Consider the following 18,702-nt stretch of genomic DNA (forward strand, 5'->3'; position numbering starts at 1 on the left):
AACTAGAATGCCAAAATCGCTCCTGTCCCTCAGTCAGGGACCAGGGCGAAGTTCTTTGTAGCTCCCGTCCCTCTCCCAGGGACCAGAGCGAAATCCTTCATAGGACATGTACTGGACGAAGATCAAGCAAGTTTTAAGTTTGAAGGCAAGGAAGGAGGTATGAGGAGACTGTTGAAGATAAATTTTGAGGTTAGCAAAGTGAGATGAAGCCTACAAGAGCAAAATTGCTCCTGTCCCTCAGCTAGGGACCAGGGCGATATAATGATTATGTTGCTTTTCTTCCAAATTCAAAACACTCCAAGATGAAGTACAAGGTGGTGAGGACGTTTTAGGGCATCTTAATGAAGGACGAAGTATCCAAAGTCGCCTATGTTGAAGGAATTACATCAAGACACCTAATTCGCTCCTGTCCCTCAGGAAGGGACCAGAGCGATATTTCCATAAAGGCATAGATTTCAAAAGTTAAACAAGTATCAAGTGATTAAGAAGGATCAAGGGACTTCATCTTACATTATGAAAGCGATGGCAAGTGGATGGAAACAAAGACAAGCTCAAAATCTTAAAGTTCGCTCCTGTCCCTCAGGAAGGGACCAGAGCGATATCTATTATATTTGCCAATTCATGTAAAATTTAGGCCAAGTCAAGGTTTTGTGGGATCACACAAGGTCTAAGGCGTCTTAACAAGGTGATATGCAAAGGTGTCGAACATCAAAGTATACCAATTTGAATAAGGAAGCTATATCGCTCCTGTCCTTTGGACAAGGACCAAAGCGATTTTTATTAAAGCACTTATCATCCTTCGAAGATCAAGACAAGGCAAGGATGGGCAAGATCGAGGACGCCATTTGAAAGATGATGATCGAAGTACAAAGGTTGAAAGGTGGCAAATTCTAGCTAGAGCTTCAAGATCGCTCCTGTCCCTCTCCAAGGGACCAGGGCGATATTCCTCTAAACATCAAAGTGTCTTGTAGAATTCAAGCGAAACGAAAGGGGAGTGAAAGAATAACATTGTTTGTCCCTCACAATGAAGGTTGAAGTTCGGAGTTACAAAGATCAAGAAGAAACTATGAAGTTCGCTCCTGTCCCTCTCCAAGGGACCAGGGCGATATTTGCTAAAGCACTTATCATCCTTCGAAGATCATGACAAAACAAACTTGCAAAGGGTTCAAAACGTTGTTTGAAGGATAATGAACGAGGAATTGATATCAGGAACGAAGAATCTCACGTAAAAGAATAGGGATCGCTCCTGTCCCTCTCCAAGGGACCAGGGCGATAATGGTCATGAGATGCATTCATTCGCACAAGCAAGTCAATTAAGATAGAAGGACCCAGCGAAAATGCCAATTTCAACGTGGAGATGAAGACTTTGAACGTCAAAAATGCAAGGATCAAGACCAAGGTGATGGATCGCTCCTGTCCCTCAGTCAAGGACCAGGGCGATGAGGTTTGCATTTTTTTTATCTTTAAATTTTGGCGCTCAAACACATTTTTGAATTTATTTAAATGCTAAGAAAATCGATATTTAATTAAAAGCATTTAAAATGGCGCCTGGTATTAATTAATTAATTGTTTTTTTGCCTTGTAAGAAAAATCGAATTTATTAATTAATAAACGATGGCATTTAATAATTAATTATTTATTAATCAATAAAAAAAAATTAAATGGAGCGCTAGGATTGTGAGGTCGGCTTTGTTATTTATTAAAAAAATCGTTTTAATTGCCTAATATTATGAAAGTCGGCCTAAGTGAATGGATGGTATAAGCGCCTATAAAGGAGAGGTGAGAATCGTCATTTTCACATTACTATTTTACCATTTCACATGCGATTTGAGGAAGACAAAAGAAGTGCGAATTGTGTGTTTGAGGTGCGAATTTTAGTTCAAGCAAGGTGGCGCCAAGATTATCCAAGGTGGTGCGAATCTAAAGTTTCATATTGTGCGAACTTGAAGAAGATATTAGAGATCACGTCAAAGACTTGAAAGGTGGCGAAGTTGCTATTTGAAGGGAGATCACGTTGAAGACCATCTAACGTCAATTTTGCCTAGGCGAATTTTATTCATTTTGCATTTTAGTGTTAGCTCTCTACTGAGGTATGGCGATGTTGGTTTTATTGTTTTAATTTTGAACGTTAATCGTCATAGCCTAAATTTTGAAATTTTGAAATTTTGAATTCCTGGCTCAATCGTTTTTTTTAGGAAATGATAACTCTAAGACTTATCATGAGGTTTCCTAAAATTTACTCTCTAATCTATGTTATATATTGCAAGATCTAGTTCTCATTATGAAATGTTGTGTAGGTATGGCAACCCCGAAGGCGGGAGCATCCACCAGTCGTTCAGCTCTCATGAAAGAAGATCAAAAGACCGAAGAAGTAGAGACCAAGATCGTGTCGAAGTGGAGCAACATTGGAGATACTAACTTAGGCAACTTCAGCACGAAGAAGTTTCGATAGGTCCCTAACATTGGCAAGCCATCACCTGTCGCTCGGAGAATAATCGAGAGTGGCATCATTAAGGCGGCCGGCTTTCCTCCAGCTGTTCAGTGCCATGAGTTGATGATCGAGTGTGCTCGTCATTATGATCCACAGTCCAGAACGATCGTGTCCAATGAGGGAAACACTTTGGCGTACCTTTCAGAGGAAGCTATAAGTGAAGCTTTCCATCTTCCAGAGCATAGGGACATGATATACAAGAGCATAGAAGGAGCCAGGTCAATGTACGAAGATGATCCAGATGCTTGTCTAAGCATAATTAATAAGAACTGGCTACTCAAGAGACGTCCCCGTTTGAGCAAGATCCCGAACACACCGCACAGGATTGATTTCCAGGAGGAGTACAGAGATTTGATCACAATGCTCAACCGAGTTACAGGAGCCCCTCACGCCTTCTATTTTGAGAAGTGGATGTTTTACTTCATGCAGGTGATTGTTCAAGGGAAAGGTACGATACATTGGGCTAGGATGATTAGCCATTGCTTGGACGTACAGTTGAGGAGACTCAAGGCTACTAAGTCCTTCCACATGAGTTCATACGTCATCTATGCCTTGATTAGGAGTTTTGAGTACGCAGGACTACCTCACAGAGGAGTGATTGGAAGAGGACCCGGCGAGGTCAGAGCTTGTGATTCCTATGCCTACTTGCATCATCCGCCAGGAAGTAACTACAAGTTAGTTAATGATACCTTCACGATGAACATCACAAGGACGTTGCAAGGTGGGATTCACAACAGATTATCTCGGGATGCACAAGAATTAATAAAGAGGTATGGTGCTTGGTTTATTCAGTTTCCGAAGTTCACTTATATTAGAGTGCATGGATGTCCTTTACCTCCATACATGTTGCCAAGATATCCGACAGACAGAATTGTGTTACTTGAAGTAACAAGACAGTTGGCAGCATATGCGAAGGCATTCAGACACAGACATGGGAATGGAGTTCCAGTACCTATCATTTTGGGCAATTCAGTTGAGGTATGTCCTAATGCTTTAGCCATGGATGACGCAGAGAAGGAGTTAGCCTTGTATTCTTTTTCATCTTTTGCTTTGAGAGAAAGCTTTGATCCACATGGACATTTAGAGGAGACAGTCGGTAAGAAGTTTAAGCATGAGAACAAAATAGAAGATTTTATGATGAATCTCTTAGATGATCTCGAAGTAAAACGGAAAATGCATTCTAGATTGCCTTTGGATTTCATCAGGAAATGCAGGATTTACAGAGTGGCCGACCAAGCTCAGGACAGTGGCAGACATATCCAGTCATCCTATGATCGAGAAAGTAAAACAATAAGGTTGGATTGGAATGAGCCCGAGGTCGTGGATCTAGATACTTTGATGGCACCAGTCTTGTCTTGTACTCGCAGATGGGTTGACGTACAGCATCAGAAGTTGAGAGAACAAGGCATAGCTATGACTTTCACTTTGGAAGAGAAACCTGCCGAAGGTGGAGCTAGTGTGAGTGAAGGCGATCCTAATCCTAGAAATTCAGGTGAAGGTAACCTTCGATGTGCCAGTGAGGGCAATCTTCATCCAAGAGGTTCGAAGAGGAAAGAAAGATCAGAGAAGAAAGAATCTTCCAAGAAGAAGCAAGGGGCTAACAGAGATCGATCATCCGGTACTTCTTCTAGACCAGAGAAGAGGACACTTCAAGTGGAAGAATCCATGGAGTCGATGGTACAGAACGACAGGCAGGAAGAAGGACAGGCACAGCAAGGGTCACCAGATGGATCTCTCCAGGATTATGAGTTAGATGAAGATAAAGAGGACAACGAGATGACATCTCCTCCCAGAGAAGAGGAAATAGTGCATAAAGAAATACAAGTTCAAGAAACAAGATCGGCCATCCCAGATTGGTTGAAGGAAAGATTAACCAAGGTGATCGTGATAGAGGACGAGGACAATGCAATTGATTTAGAGAGCCTTGTTGGACGCTCACACGAAGTAACAGAGAAGAGGAAGGCCACCAAGATGACCAAGATGATTCGAGATGAGACTGGATCCAGAAAACTGCAGATAGCTACACTGGCAGTAGACAAATATGAAGGTGAGATCCTAGCAGAGGAATATGATATACAGACTTTTGAGCTAGGACCATCCACAGCAGAGCAGACACTAGATGATGCCACTGATTCATTTGAGGCATTGAAGGACAAGCTTAGAGAAGAAATGGATAAGAATAGAAAGCTTGAGAGAGAGGTCGGTGCATGGAGGACATATTTCAGTCATCTCAATGAACCTTTGGGACGTCAGGATCCAGCTAGATCACCAGTACAGGCACTTCCCCTTCAATCAATTAATGAGGCAGAAAGATTCAGGAACATGGTCCAACGTACAAGTAATTGGATGGATAAATCTCATACAGTGGCCATAGAATTTGTAACAAGGATGATGAAGATTATTCATCAAGCTATCCAGGTTCTTGAGATAATCCACAATTTGATGATAACAGTAGCCGCATTTGCCCATACCAAAGATGTTGTCATTCCTGTCTTGAAAGTAATAAGACACACATCAAGGAAGGTCTTAGCACAGGAAAAGATCATGGATGGAGGACCTCACAGTTTGCTTCAGTGGTCAACCTTACTCCATATGAAGAGTGTTCTCTTCGAGGACATCAGTACTAGATGCAGCCAAGTTGAGGAGGTGATCAATCCGATCCAGGACAGAGTATTTGAGGTACTTCGTACCATTCTTGGCAGAAGGATCGAGGTCGAGACAGATGTGGATATGCAGGAATTAGAGGATAGAATCAAGGTCATCTTTTGCAAGGACGCTAATGTTACAGACGAGCAATATGATCAAATGTTTGCCACCATGCTCCTGATTGAAAGAACAAAGGAACTTGAACCTTCATGGGACGCAGCTCTTCTAGATGCATTCGATCAGGTCATCCACTTGGAAGAGAGTATGAAGAATCTTCCCGAGATTCCAATTGCAGAAATCGAAGGAATCGTGTCAAGATTCATTGCATATGCTAAAAAAGAGAATTGGAAAGGGAATAGGATTCTAGATGAAAGGTTGTTATAGATGACATGGCATCTTATTTGTCATTGGTTTATGTCTCCTAGGTTTTTGTGCCAAATTTAATATTTGGCTATGCATTTAATATTGTTCAGTAAAAGGGAGGCCATTTGTAACAAACCCTAATTAGGGTTTAGGTGTCATGATCTTGACCGTTGATCTACTTTCAATCTGGACCTTTCATTGTAATTGAGGATGCTATTTAATACCCTCATTTTTCATTTCATTTGTAATGTTTTTTGTAATAGAGAATAGAGATAGTTAAGAGATTAGAGAGATTAGAGTTAGAAGCAATTTTACTTTGTAGCAAGATTGAGTTTGAAGAGAGAAATTCAAACAATTGTTGTACATGATGACTTTGAAATCAATGAAATATTGAAGTTATGGTGTTTTGTTGCAACTTTCTTAGTTATCTTCATGGTTGTTCAATTTACTTGAATCATGCTCAATCAAAGTAGTGTGTTAATTTGAAGGACATAGTGTGAGACTTGATCTTTGGTAGGATTCGCTTTCCATACCACTAGCTTCTTGCTGATTGTAGGAACGCCTTGCGTGGTCGACTGGATATATTTGAATCATTTAACCTTCAATCATCATTGTATCCTGGATATGTACCTTCGTGGTAGTGTCTTTGATCTTTGATGCGTTGAAAATCATTTTGTTACCTTAGAAGATCGCATCAATTTCAATTAAGTTGTTATCTTATGGCAAAATTGAAGTTGGTTGAATCTTGCCAAGTCTTGTCCACATGAAGTCATTTCTTAGGGTTAGATTAGAATAGACTTCTTTCAAAACCCTATCCTTTTGTTATTTTTTGAAAAGCTTCTTTAGTTTAGCAAATCTTGAACTTTCGGAGTGTAAGACCCCTTGAGGATACAGCAAATCACATCATACCACGGCGAGCTTGTCCACACGTAGAGACCCTACTAACCAGAACATTGGAGTCATCCTAACTGATCCTTCATGCGAATCTTCAGCAGTTAGAGGCTTTATTCAAGAGAGGATAAGATGCCTTTAGGTATTTTATTCTGTGTATGATGGTGTACAAAATACACGTCAACAGTATGCAAATTTGATGTTTTCTATGTGTAGTTGGAGTTCAGTCGTCTGCCATTTCGGATGTGGAAGATCCTCCCTTCTTGGCATTCACAGTTTCGGTGGGAGTAACTCCTCACCCTACTCTGCTTTGCCCTCTGTCACAAATTTTTGTAATCTGAAGTGTTATCATTATTGAATCTGAATTTCTACTTGCCTGGTGTGTTCATTCCTATGCCTAATCGTCTTAAACTAATTATATTGTCCAACATATTGCATATAACAGAACCATCTTTCCGAGGCTGTGATTATTAGTCCGTACATAGAGAGTCAATTGACCGTACGGAAGGCAAGGAGCGTACGGAGTGTAGGGTCGTACGGTGGAGGTAGCTTTGCTCGTACGGTGGAGGTGAAGTTGTCCATACAATGGAGGTGGTGTTGTCGTACGACAAGAAAGCGTACATTACAATAAAATAGTATGTTAAGCCACAAGCATTTGCCCAAACGACCCTCTCATCAACTACTTGGTCTATGAGGGTTAAATAATAAGCCAAACTCCACGAATGTCTACGTACTAATGAGAAGGGGACATTACAGTCTGCCCTCCCTAAAATTGCTTGTCCTCAAGCAATCTCAATGTTGGATGCTGCAAAATCTCCTCTCTCCCAAGTAGCATCCTCAATCGGCAAGTCCTTCCATTTGATCAAATATTCCCTGATAACTCGTCTCTTGAACTGTTTCTCCCTGACATCCAATATAGCCTCAAGTACTAATATCAACTTACCCTCATCATCTAAGGGTGGTAAAGTCGTGGAAGGAGTCACATGGTGTCCTAACGCCTTTTTGAGGCATGATACATGAAATACATTATGCACCCTGTTGTCTGCCGGCAACTCGAGCTCATAAGCCACCTCTCCTACTCATCTGATAATCCTAGAGGGTCCATAGTATCGTGGCTTAAGCTTCTTAGACCACTTCTTTTGAGAGTAGACTATCTATATGGATGCAATATCAACTATAACATATTGCCTACCTCAAATGAATGCTCAACTCTCTTCTGATCTGCATATTGTTTCTGTTGATTCTATGCCTTCTGGATATTTTCTCGAAGAGCCCTCATGATTCCTGTATCATGTCCCCAGCACTACGCATTGTGCTGTCACTCATCAACAAATCTAGAAAGCTAGGCGCCTCATACCCATACAAAGCCATGAATGGTGTCATCTGAATAGAAAGATGGTAAGTGGTATTATAGCAATACTCACAAAGTTATATCCACTTAACCCAACCTTTTTGCTGCCTTGCAATGTAGTTCCTGAGATATCCCTCCACCCATTTATTAACTATCTTTGTCTGTCCATCAATCTATGGGTGGTAGCTGGTACTCGGAGTGAGCTCATTCCCACAAAATCTGAAAAGTTCTTGCCAAAAATGGTTCGTGAACTAGCTGTCTCTGTCACTAACAATGCTTCGAGGTAACCCATGAAGTCTGAATATCTCACGGAAAAATAGCTCGGCTACCTGCATGGCTGAATATGTAGTAGTGATCGAAAAGAAGTGGGCATACTTGGTCAATCGATCAACCACTACATAAATGCAATCCTTACCCTGAGCTTTCGGCAATCTTGTAATGAAGTCCATAGAAATACATTCCCACTTCCTATCAGGAATCGAAAGTGGCTGAAGCAAGCTTGTAGGGTATGTGTGTTCCTGTTTATTCTGCTGGCAAATAGGACACTCTCTAACACAGCGAAGAACATCTGATTTCAGCTCCTTCCAAGTGAACCTCTCCCATACCTTTTGATATGTCCTGAAGTAGCCAGGATGTCTTGCCATAGGTGTATCATGAAAGGACCTCATCACCATGTTCTTCACCTCCGATTTTAGGGTAAAAAATATCCTCCCCTTGTAAATTATGAGATCATTCACAATGGAGTATCTATCATCCTGCACCGACCCCTCAATAATGCTCGAAGCCCAAGAGTCCTTGGCATATTTTGCCACAGTCAAATGTCTCCAATCATCTGAAACCTCTGCCATGGAGCTTAAATGTGGACGGCAAGATAAAGCATCAACAACTACATTCTGCATTCCTTTGACAAAGGAAATGTCAAAGTCATATGATTGCAGCTTGCTCACCCATTTCTGCTGACGGTCATTGAGGTCTCGCTGCCCAAGGAAATGTCTCAAGTTGTTATGGTCTATTTTTACAATGAATTTACTGCTTGAATTTGGCCAATGCATGCATGATGGCCAACATTTCCTTATCATATATTCTATAGCTTCTCTCTAGACCTCTCAGCTTTCTGCTCTCAAACGCAATCAGATGTTTTTCCTACATAAGGAAAGCTCCAATTTCCTCACCTGAAGCATCACACTGCATCTCAAAGGGTTTCATGAAATCCGACAATGCAAGTATAGGACAAGTAGTCATGAGATGTTTGAACATCTCAAAACACTCATCTGCCTCAGGAGTTGTAATGTCCCCATTTTCACGAGCATCAGAGTTCGAAGGATTAGCCTATCATTTGACCCTCATAGGCTAGTATGGTGGATTAGAGGATCTAGTTTGGGCATTATGGAGCTCTTCAGGTGGTAGACAACAGTGTTTTCCTCTCCAGATTGTTGGTATATTTTGAGGCTAGGCTATTCAGAGGTTTCCGGTTCCATTTTGAGGGACTTACTATTTATAGTAAGTCTGTGGTTGTTAGAGAGGGACCCTTACTATTTTTAGTAAGGTAGTTGGATGCATAATGGATACAATGGCTAACTCCCAGGTTCAGTCGGAATTGAGAAATAATGATTAATGGAGTTATAATGTTATAATTATTATCAAAGTTATACTTTAATAATGATTAATTATTAAGTGCATATCATTGATAAATTAAGTGGACTTTATTTAAAGGGGAGATTTAAATGTTTTAAAAGTATACTTTATAATAAGCGATAAAGTGTTATTTAAAGGGGAGATATAAGTGTTTAATAAAGTAAACTTTATATTTTAATGTTGTGCACCAAAAGAGGGAAAAAGAAATGAAATTAAAGTAAATTAAAAGAGATGAAGACAAATGCAAATTAAACATTATAAAAAGGGATTTGGATTTCATTTCATTCATTCTCGAATCATTTCAACATTTATCTATTCTGAAGAAGTTTTGGCTTTGAAGAAGAAACCTAGGGTTTTGCTGTAATTTCAATCTTGGAGAATGTAGCCTCTCTTCGATTGTGTTGGTAGCTTCATACAGAGGTCACATCAGAGCATCAATGGAGTTTATGCAAATCTAATTGATTATCTCAAAGTATTTCAAGGGTATTTAGAGCAAATCAGAAGTTATTGAAGATAAGCATTATTAAATTTCTTCATTGCTTGATTGTGCCTTCTTCATTGGCACATAGGAATCATTAATGTGCAGATTGGAAGTGATAATCTACAGAAAATTTCAATGGTTTGATGATTTAATTGCTGCCATATGTTGGATGGGATCTGATGATATTCCTTCTACCATATGACTGCTGCAAACTTTATACTTCATTCTGGTAACCATGTATGGCAGAAGGTTTCAAGGCATTTCTTACCTGTAAGTTCATGAATTGTAACTCCCAAATTTTTTGGGTATTGTTGTTTTAGATATAGGGGATATTTTATGAACTGGGTTGTCAATATTTTGTGAAAAGACCAAGTGTCTCAGCTGATATAAAAATTTGGAATTTTCAGCTATGTATTCCCTATGTAATGTTTAGTTTTTAAGTTGAAAATTATCATTGCAATATCTTCTATCTTGTTGCATTATATTGTTGTATCCAACATTGCAAAAATAAAAATAAAAAACATAAAACTCAAACCAAAGACAAGTGAAATTTAGAAAAGTAAATATCTGTAATCTCCCTACTAGTTAGGGATCATTGTCCTGCAAAACAGATTGTTAAAATACAACGAATATACAACGAATATATATATATATATATATATATATATATATATATATATTCTAACTTGCAATTTAACTTTAAAGTGCTTAATTAACACTAATCATAATTCTTATCTAATAAAAAGGATACGAATGCCATATGAAGATATGTCCTTAGGCAGCTGTGAAGTTCGCCTTCTTGGAACCCATCTTGGTTCCAAGCCATCCAAGAAATCGAAGGTGAATTCGATTCTTGTCTTGGATGTAATTTCTTACACCCAAGCCATCCAGGAAATCAAAGGTTAATTCGATTCCTGTCTTGGATGTAACTACTTACACCCAAGCCATCCAGGAAACCGAAGGTTAATTCGATTCCTGTCTTGGATGTAATTTCTTACACCCAAGCCATCCAAGGAAGACCATATGTCAATTCTTTGCCTTGGATGATGCATCTCATCATCCAAATCCATCAGAGGGGATCGGCCAGATCCGTCTCTTCTTGGATCAACTTAGTCAACCAAGCCATATATATGCATATAGATATTCAGTATATATACTGCTTACCAAGGATTATCATAATCCTTCCATAGACTAAGAGAGTTTCCTCCCTATAGCCTCCATCATGTAGTCACATTTATATTACATTTTGCATTTTATTACTATTTTCCATTCCATAATCCACATTTACATATTCCTAATTTAACATGTATTCCCTAACATATATTCAGAAAAATGTCCATTATCCAATATTCACATGTATTTCGTAACATCTATTCCTACTATTCATTGATATGTATTCATTACTTTGTTTATACATATCTAAGAACCTTTCATTAACATATGTATTCAAATGTTCATTATTTATATTCATAAATATATACATTAAACTATTCATTATTTATATTCATTAATATATATATTAAAATATTTATTACTTATATTTATTTACATATACATTCTGTGACATTCCTTACCATACTAACAATTAATCTTGTTTTGATTCATTTATAAATCATTTACGTATTTATTAATTACTAGTTATATGAATTATTACTAATCTCTAAAAGTACTATATTAATAGTAATTATGATATTAATATTTATTATTATCAATATCCATATTTACAATATTTATATTATTCCTTATTCTGATTTGAATATATATATATATATATATATAACTTATTATATAGATTATTAACACCACCACTGCCTAAAAACATTAGTTATTATAATTCTGGCTGTAAGAGCAGACAGACCTGGTCTGCCACAATAAGGAAATTAAATGACTGTCATACGTATTGCAGTCTACATAAATATTATTATTAAATTCTGCATAATATCATTATTAAACTTCATACATCCAGCATACGTATTAAGCACATCTTTTCCCAATTTAACCAATCTGTTAGTGTTAACTAAATACAATTGAATCACTTCAGAGCAATCCTATGCGATGCTACTCTAATTACCAATTTGTGGTACTTAACACTCTGATTAATTAGTCCTCGATCCTAAGCATTTATACCTATTAAATCTGATAACAATTTGACTGTATCTTATAATTCTGATAGCAGTTTTACCTTTTAAATCTTGATACGATTATTATGTCTACCTATGCTAAATTATGTCAGATATAACCTAGGGACGGTGTGGCCCATATCTGATATTACGTACATGTGTGAATTGCCTGTTGATTTAGACCCGACTCTCTTCCATACTTCTTCCGTTTTTGTTTTGTACCCTATCAACCTCCCGATCCCTTTTTTAAGTGCCAATCTACAATAAATATCCTCAATCAACCTTGGAGGGTTATGTCTCTTCATGGCCACGTGCTTCCTAAAGGTGATGTCTTCTAGACTTGCCTTTTGACTTAGTAAATAGTCGAAGTGGTAAATGTCTCTCCGTTCCCTTAATCACAAACCTCTTTATCTTACGTGGCTTTTGGAGGATAGTTTGGGTTTAATAAATTGTTAAGACTCTAAACTAGCCAATCAAGAGAATTTAGGCTGGTGGTTTAAATGTTAGAAAATTGTGAAGTCCTATTAATTAAGACAAAATTCTAAATCCATTTATTTATTTCTGATATGACAGTGAATATGTAAATTGTGTTTATAATATATATAAATTGTGTTTATAATTTATAATATATATAAATTATCTTTATAGTATAATATTAATTTATTTTTATTTGGATATTTCAAAAATATTATTAGTAATAAATATTAATAAATAATAATATTTAATAAAGAAATAAGTTTCAAATAGTCATTCTTTGGTAATTATTATATTAATTAATAATAATTGTTTCATTTAGGATATATATATATATAATGATCAAGGAGGGGACATAGCAATATCCTATCAGGGGTGGGATATTTCAAGAGTCCATACAAAAGCTCCCTTTTTGGTCAAATCTGTAAGTGGACTTGCATGCCGCAAATATCTTAGTTACCGGATTCGCTTGTTTGGGCTCCAAACGCGAACCGGGTCCGCACGGGTCCAGGACTGTGTTGGGTTCGCCCTGGGTACAACTAGGGTTCGCCCTTTTGACTGAGGTGAACCCACAGTCAAAAGGGCGAACCCTAGTCGGACCCGGGTGAACCCAAATGTGGACCTGGGTGAACCCACTGGGCTGGGCCAGTCAAATCGCCAAAAAGTGACATTTTTATATTAAAAAAACTAATTTTTTTTTGCCTTTTTTAGGCCAAAAACCCTAACCCGCTTTTGGCATTGATCAATGATGAAGTAGCATACTATTAAATGTATTTAGATTTGTAATTTTGTATATTTCTTTAAATTTTTGCATATAATATATGTGTGTGTGTGTGTGTGTGTACGAACAAACCCAAAAGGCAAAAAGAATTTTTCCCGAACCCACGAACTAGGTTCGCATCTTCGAACCCGATCCCGAACCCAAACCGGTAACCTAGGCGAATATCCATTAACAAATCTATGGTAGAAAGCACATAAGCCCCAAAACCCTTTAAGTTGTGTAAGATTCATAGGTGTAGGCCACTCCACAATTGCCTTGACCTTGTTAGGATCCATACGCACCCCTTCTGCGTTGATGATGTGGCCTAAGTACAACAACTCTGTCATGCCTAAGTCGCACTTGGATTACTTGCCAAGAATCCCCAAAATTGTATCAAGATGTGCAATATGCTCCTCCCATGTTTTGTTGTACATTAAGATGTCATCAAAGAAGACCAACACAAATGTCCTCAACTATGAATGGAATTCCCTGTTCATCGTGGATTGAAATGTAGCAAGTGCATTGGCTAGCCCAAATGGCATAACCACAAACTCAAAATCCCCACAATGACAATGAAAGGCTGTCTTCTCAATATTCTGCTCCCTACAATGAATCTAATGATACCCTAACCTGAAATCAATTTTGGAGAAATACTGGGCACCATTTAGCTCATCAATGAACTCATCAATTTTAAGGATAGGAGACCTATTTTTGATAGTCTTCTTATTCAGAAACCTGTAGTCAATGCACATCCGCAAAGTACCATCCTTTTTCTTGACCAAAACCACGCAAATGGAGACGTACTAGGTCTGATATTTCCCATAGCTAGCTGCTCCTTAATAGTTTTTTCTATCTCATCCTTGAGCCTCTTGGGGTGCGTGTAGGGAGTGGCTATCATGGGCTTAGCACCCTCCTCCAACTCGATGATATTCTCTATCCCTCTATCTGGAGGTCTACCCAGTGGAATCTCACTGAATACCTTGGTGTGCTTAATTCTCAACTCTTGTATATTAGGAGGATAAATAGGTTTTTGCTGCTCCTCCTATGTTGGCATCAACACACACCTTGCTGCCCACTCAACCATATCATGTTGCATGAGACTCTCCATCCTTCTGAAAGATATAGTCCTGTAGCTAGTATCTCTGAGCTCTTTCAGCACATGTGTTTTTCCATCCATCTGAAATCTCATTTCCATCTCATGAAGGTTGAGGGTAAACTCTCCTATGTCATGAAGCCAAGTCATTCCCATAAAAATCAGCCTTGAATTCAAAGTTATTCAAGTGCATGGGCAGATTTGAAATTACTTTGTCACACTTGAGAGTGTAACCATCAACAACCTTTACTCGAATCCCTTCAAAGTCCTCAGTGTGTAAGCCATGTCTCTCAACAAGTCTAGCATCGATAAAATTATGTGTTGCACTTGTATCAAGTAAAGTGATGATTTTTTGACCAGCAAGGACCCCATGCATCCAAAAAGAACCTTCGCGTTAAATGCTAGTGAGACGTGCCTCCTTAAGCTTCACTTCCGCCTCTATTTCCACATTATGCTCAAATTTTTCTGACTCTGAATCATCATTTTCTGTTTGCTGATCAGATTCTGAATCTTCATAAAGAGCCCACATTTCTTGATAAGATTTCCCCTTAGGTCTTATAGAACAATCATGATTTGCATCATAAAGACCTTTTCAATAGAAACACAATTTCTTTTTCCTTAAATCAATAAGTGTCTCCCGGTCAAGTGGAAAGGCTGATTTCCCCTTTGTCTTGTCTCTTTTTTTGGGAAATTTTTTGTTATCACGATAGGAGGATGATCCTTTGGATGAGAACTTGCTGGAAGGTGCAGCAAGCTCCATGCTTTGTGCCTTTTTCATTGTCTCTTGTAGTGATGGTGGATCAAAGGCCTTCAACCAGCTCTTCAATGGTTCCATCAATCCTTAAAAATAGTACCACCAATCTCCTTTCACTAATATTTGGAACTATAACTGATAACTGCTGGAAATCAGCAACACATGCTTCAAGAGTTTCATGTTTCTTCAATTGTGCCAACTCATGGAAGCTTACTTCAGGGTCCGTAACATCAAATCTTTCTATCAATCTATTAGTAAATTCATCATATGTGGTAATGAGATTGTGACCAAGAGTAATCAAACCATTGTACCACCACTCATGAGCAGCCCCTTCTAAATGTAGTGTAGCAAACCTAATGGCGTCCTCCTCAAGCATTGGTCTCAATGATAAGTAGTTATCAAGTTTTTGCATCCATGCCCTAGCTGTACATTTATTACTCCCATCAAAATATGGCATTGTAAACCTACGAAGAGCTTGCTGATAATCCATTCTAGGTGGAGCATAATGATCATTCCTTCCGCCATTTCTCCTATTCCTTTGATTCATGAATTGACCAAAGATCCATTGTTCTCGCAAATCAAGAGGTAAAGTAGTATGTTCCAAGAAGGCTTGTCTTGCTTCGTCTCCAAAAGGAACAACTGCAGTAGCATGTGGTTGTTCTTCTCTTGGTGTAAAAGTAGGGAAGAGAGGTCTAGAGGCCGATCCTCTAGTATTAGCAGCTCGGTGTACAGTTCTTTCGTCTTCAAAGTTTCCATTATTCTCATTATTCCCACTATGTTCAGCTGTGTGTTGTTGTTGATGATTATTGTTTGTTAGCTGATCCATCTTTGCTAATAGATGGGACATCATTTCAATCATCCCATCAAACTTCCTCTCCATTCTAGCATCTTTTCATCTGCAATAAGTCTTTCTCCTTCTGACATGTTTTCAACTTCTTTGCCGGTACCCCTTTCCCTTAATGCTTCTGAAAACGTGTCTACGTCTAGCACTTGTGGATTTTGATACTGCTGTCTTCTTTGTTCCCTCTTATAATGCCTAATATCTCTTGCACTCATCAGACAACTGGTTGATCACAGGATGGTAGGATGATAGCTCTGATACCACAATAATAATCCTTGTTGTTATATGACTGAAATATGAAAGGAATATTGTTGAACAGTTGTCTTCCAACCTTCAATCTGCTGTTCTGAGTTTCAGACTGATAACTTTGCGTGTTATTGACTCAGGAAAGACTTGTATAACTTTGCGTGTTATTGATGCTGATGTAGTTTTTTTTGTTTTCGCTTTGTTTGAACATATAAATGTAATGCAATGAACTGAGAATAAATTTATTAATGAAGATAATAAAGAATGCATGCAAACATCATATTGAGCTACTTGACATTCTGTCAAACATATAGCATGCAACCTCAGATTTGAAACAAAACTTATTACAGCATATATAGAGCTCACAACTGATTTTTTTATTTAATGCAATCCTTATTTCAACCATCAAGCTCTAGGCTTGCAAAATACATGCATACTCTCTATACTCAGAATTTATGAATACCAACTAAGGCAGCCATACCAACAACTGTATTTGGCAATGCAATATATGACTAAAATGACAGCAAGAACCTGGTAGGAAGTTGGCTTAATGCTGGAGTTTGAAGAAGCAAGCCATATCCAATTGCAAATGAAACCTCCCCAAGCCAAATCGTGGCTCACTAACTGCCGCCCCTGTTCTGGTATGTTTCAGATCAGAATAAATAATTTGCAGCCTTTAAGTTCCCTTTCTTGCTTCAAAAACCATTGATGCCACCTTAGGAGTGGAGTGCTCCAGTTAGGGGGTGAATTTGATGCCAATGTGGGTTTCTATGAGCAAAATCGTGGGCTTCCCTCAGTCGTGGCAAGTCTGAAAATGACTGACACAATGAAATAAGTCTATGCAATCAGCTCCTTGTGTTAAATTGATGAAGTCCTCTAGCATTCAGGAATGTCTCCAATTGACTCCTCAAAATTCGAACCTTAGCAAATTGGCCTTTGGCCACAAATTAAGCACAAATGAGATGACTGAAGTATCACCTCCTCAAATGCAACCCTTCAAGAGATCTTTTACTCCCTCAGTTACGCTATCAATGGGAGTTATTGTTCCCAATGACCGTAATGATCTGCAGAAACCTTAGGCTCCACAAGCTCAATAATACAATAAAGATGTCAAGTAATCGATGCTGAACCATGAGACTCATCCCCTATTTATTCTTTTTCACACATGAATCGGCTTCCCTTCTAGAAGATTCCTTTTTTAATAAAATAATATTTAATTGCACTTCAGAAAATATTAAAATATCTTAATATTATAAAGTGCAATTAGCAACATACATGACATCATACGTGAGAACACATTATCTCACCAAAAATCGTATAAAATAGTATGTAAGCACCTGCTGATGGTGGTCCCAGCCATTCTTGGATTGTGCTCTTCAGAAAAATCCATGAAGTGCCAATGCAGCCAATGAGCGATGAATCACTCTTTAAGATAAACAGTGTTTACTATTCTAGCACATTATATGTTTTTATATTTCAATCTTGGGATAAAAAATTCGGATTTATCTGATGAATCGCTCTTTAAGATAAGCTCTGTTTCCTTTTAAAGTGCACCATATCTTTTTAATCTAAACCTCAGGAATAAAACATCAGGTTTAAAAGCTTGGTCAACTTGTCAATGATACTTCTGTTACAGCTCCTTTGAAACTCTCGGGTAACTATTATCAAGGGCTTAAGCAACATTCTGATGTATTTATTCAACTACTGAAATGCTTTTGAAGGAACTTTCACCATAAATATATATCTTTTAATTAAAAAAAAATTATTATCAATAAGGATAATATATGAAGTGGAAAACAAAAATCTTTTCTAGACTTCCAAAAGGGATTTTATAAACCAAAGTGGTCTCATGGTGTTCATCTTAGAAACTACCTTTACCTATATGTCTGACAGTCATAGGCACTTTCTTGGCACTCGTAAAACGGGTGTTCGTAATTATCTCTGTTAAGCTTGAGCTTGAACATGGAAAATTTCAATTCGATATCTCCTACCATAATATATATAATGCATGCACTTGTCTTTATTAAAGAAATCTTTTTTGGTTTAAAGTATTCAAACTTTTAGGTTTGAATTATTCAAATTTCAGGAAACCAAAATATATTTTTTTGAAAGAATTGGAGATTCATGATGTGTTGGTGCTATTTGCAGAGTATTAGGCGTCTTGTCGAAGAGAGAGATCCAATGCAAGGATATAATGCCTTGAAGTATTTTGCAACAGTTGTTGCAGTTGTAATGAGAACAGCATATAGTAAGAATTCAAATGATATTTGGAAGATGCTGTCGTTTTTAACATCAGGCATTGCGACATTTATCAGCATATATTGGGACATTGTAATCGATTGGGGATTACTGCAAAAAAATTCGCAAAACCCCTGGCTGAGGGAAAAACTTGTTATTGGTCAAAATAAAATATACTTCCTAGCCATGGTGAGTTTACTCTCATCTTAGAATGATCTTTAATGATTGCAGTCTGTTTCTATATTTTGGTCAAATTCTCATTTTTATTTTTGAATTTCTTACTCTTTTTAATGTGCAATTTTATATTTGAATTTTTGG

The 18,702-nt window shown here is 37.9% G+C and overlaps 1 protein-coding gene across 5 annotated transcripts in view; it reads left to right on the forward strand.

Moving 5' to 3' along the window:
• The window catches only part of LOC131065177 (phosphate transporter PHO1 homolog 10), a 313,132-nt gene that overhangs the window by 230,910 nt on the left and 63,520 nt on the right, over nucleotides 1-18,702 (forward strand). For all 5 annotated transcript variants that reach the window (XM_057999616.2, XM_057999617.2, XM_057999619.2 and 2 more), the window contains one exon: nucleotides 18,295-18,573. In XM_057999616.2, coding sequence (XP_057855599.2) covers nucleotides 18,295-18,573 — 279 coding nt within the window. The remainder of the gene's footprint in view (nucleotides 1-18,294; nucleotides 18,574-18,702) is intronic.

This window comes from Cryptomeria japonica, chromosome 10 (assembly GCF_030272615.1).
Source record: "Cryptomeria japonica chromosome 10, Sugi_1.0, whole genome shotgun sequence".
NCBI classification, from domain to species: domain Eukaryota; kingdom Viridiplantae; phylum Streptophyta; class Pinopsida; order Cupressales; family Cupressaceae; genus Cryptomeria; species Cryptomeria japonica.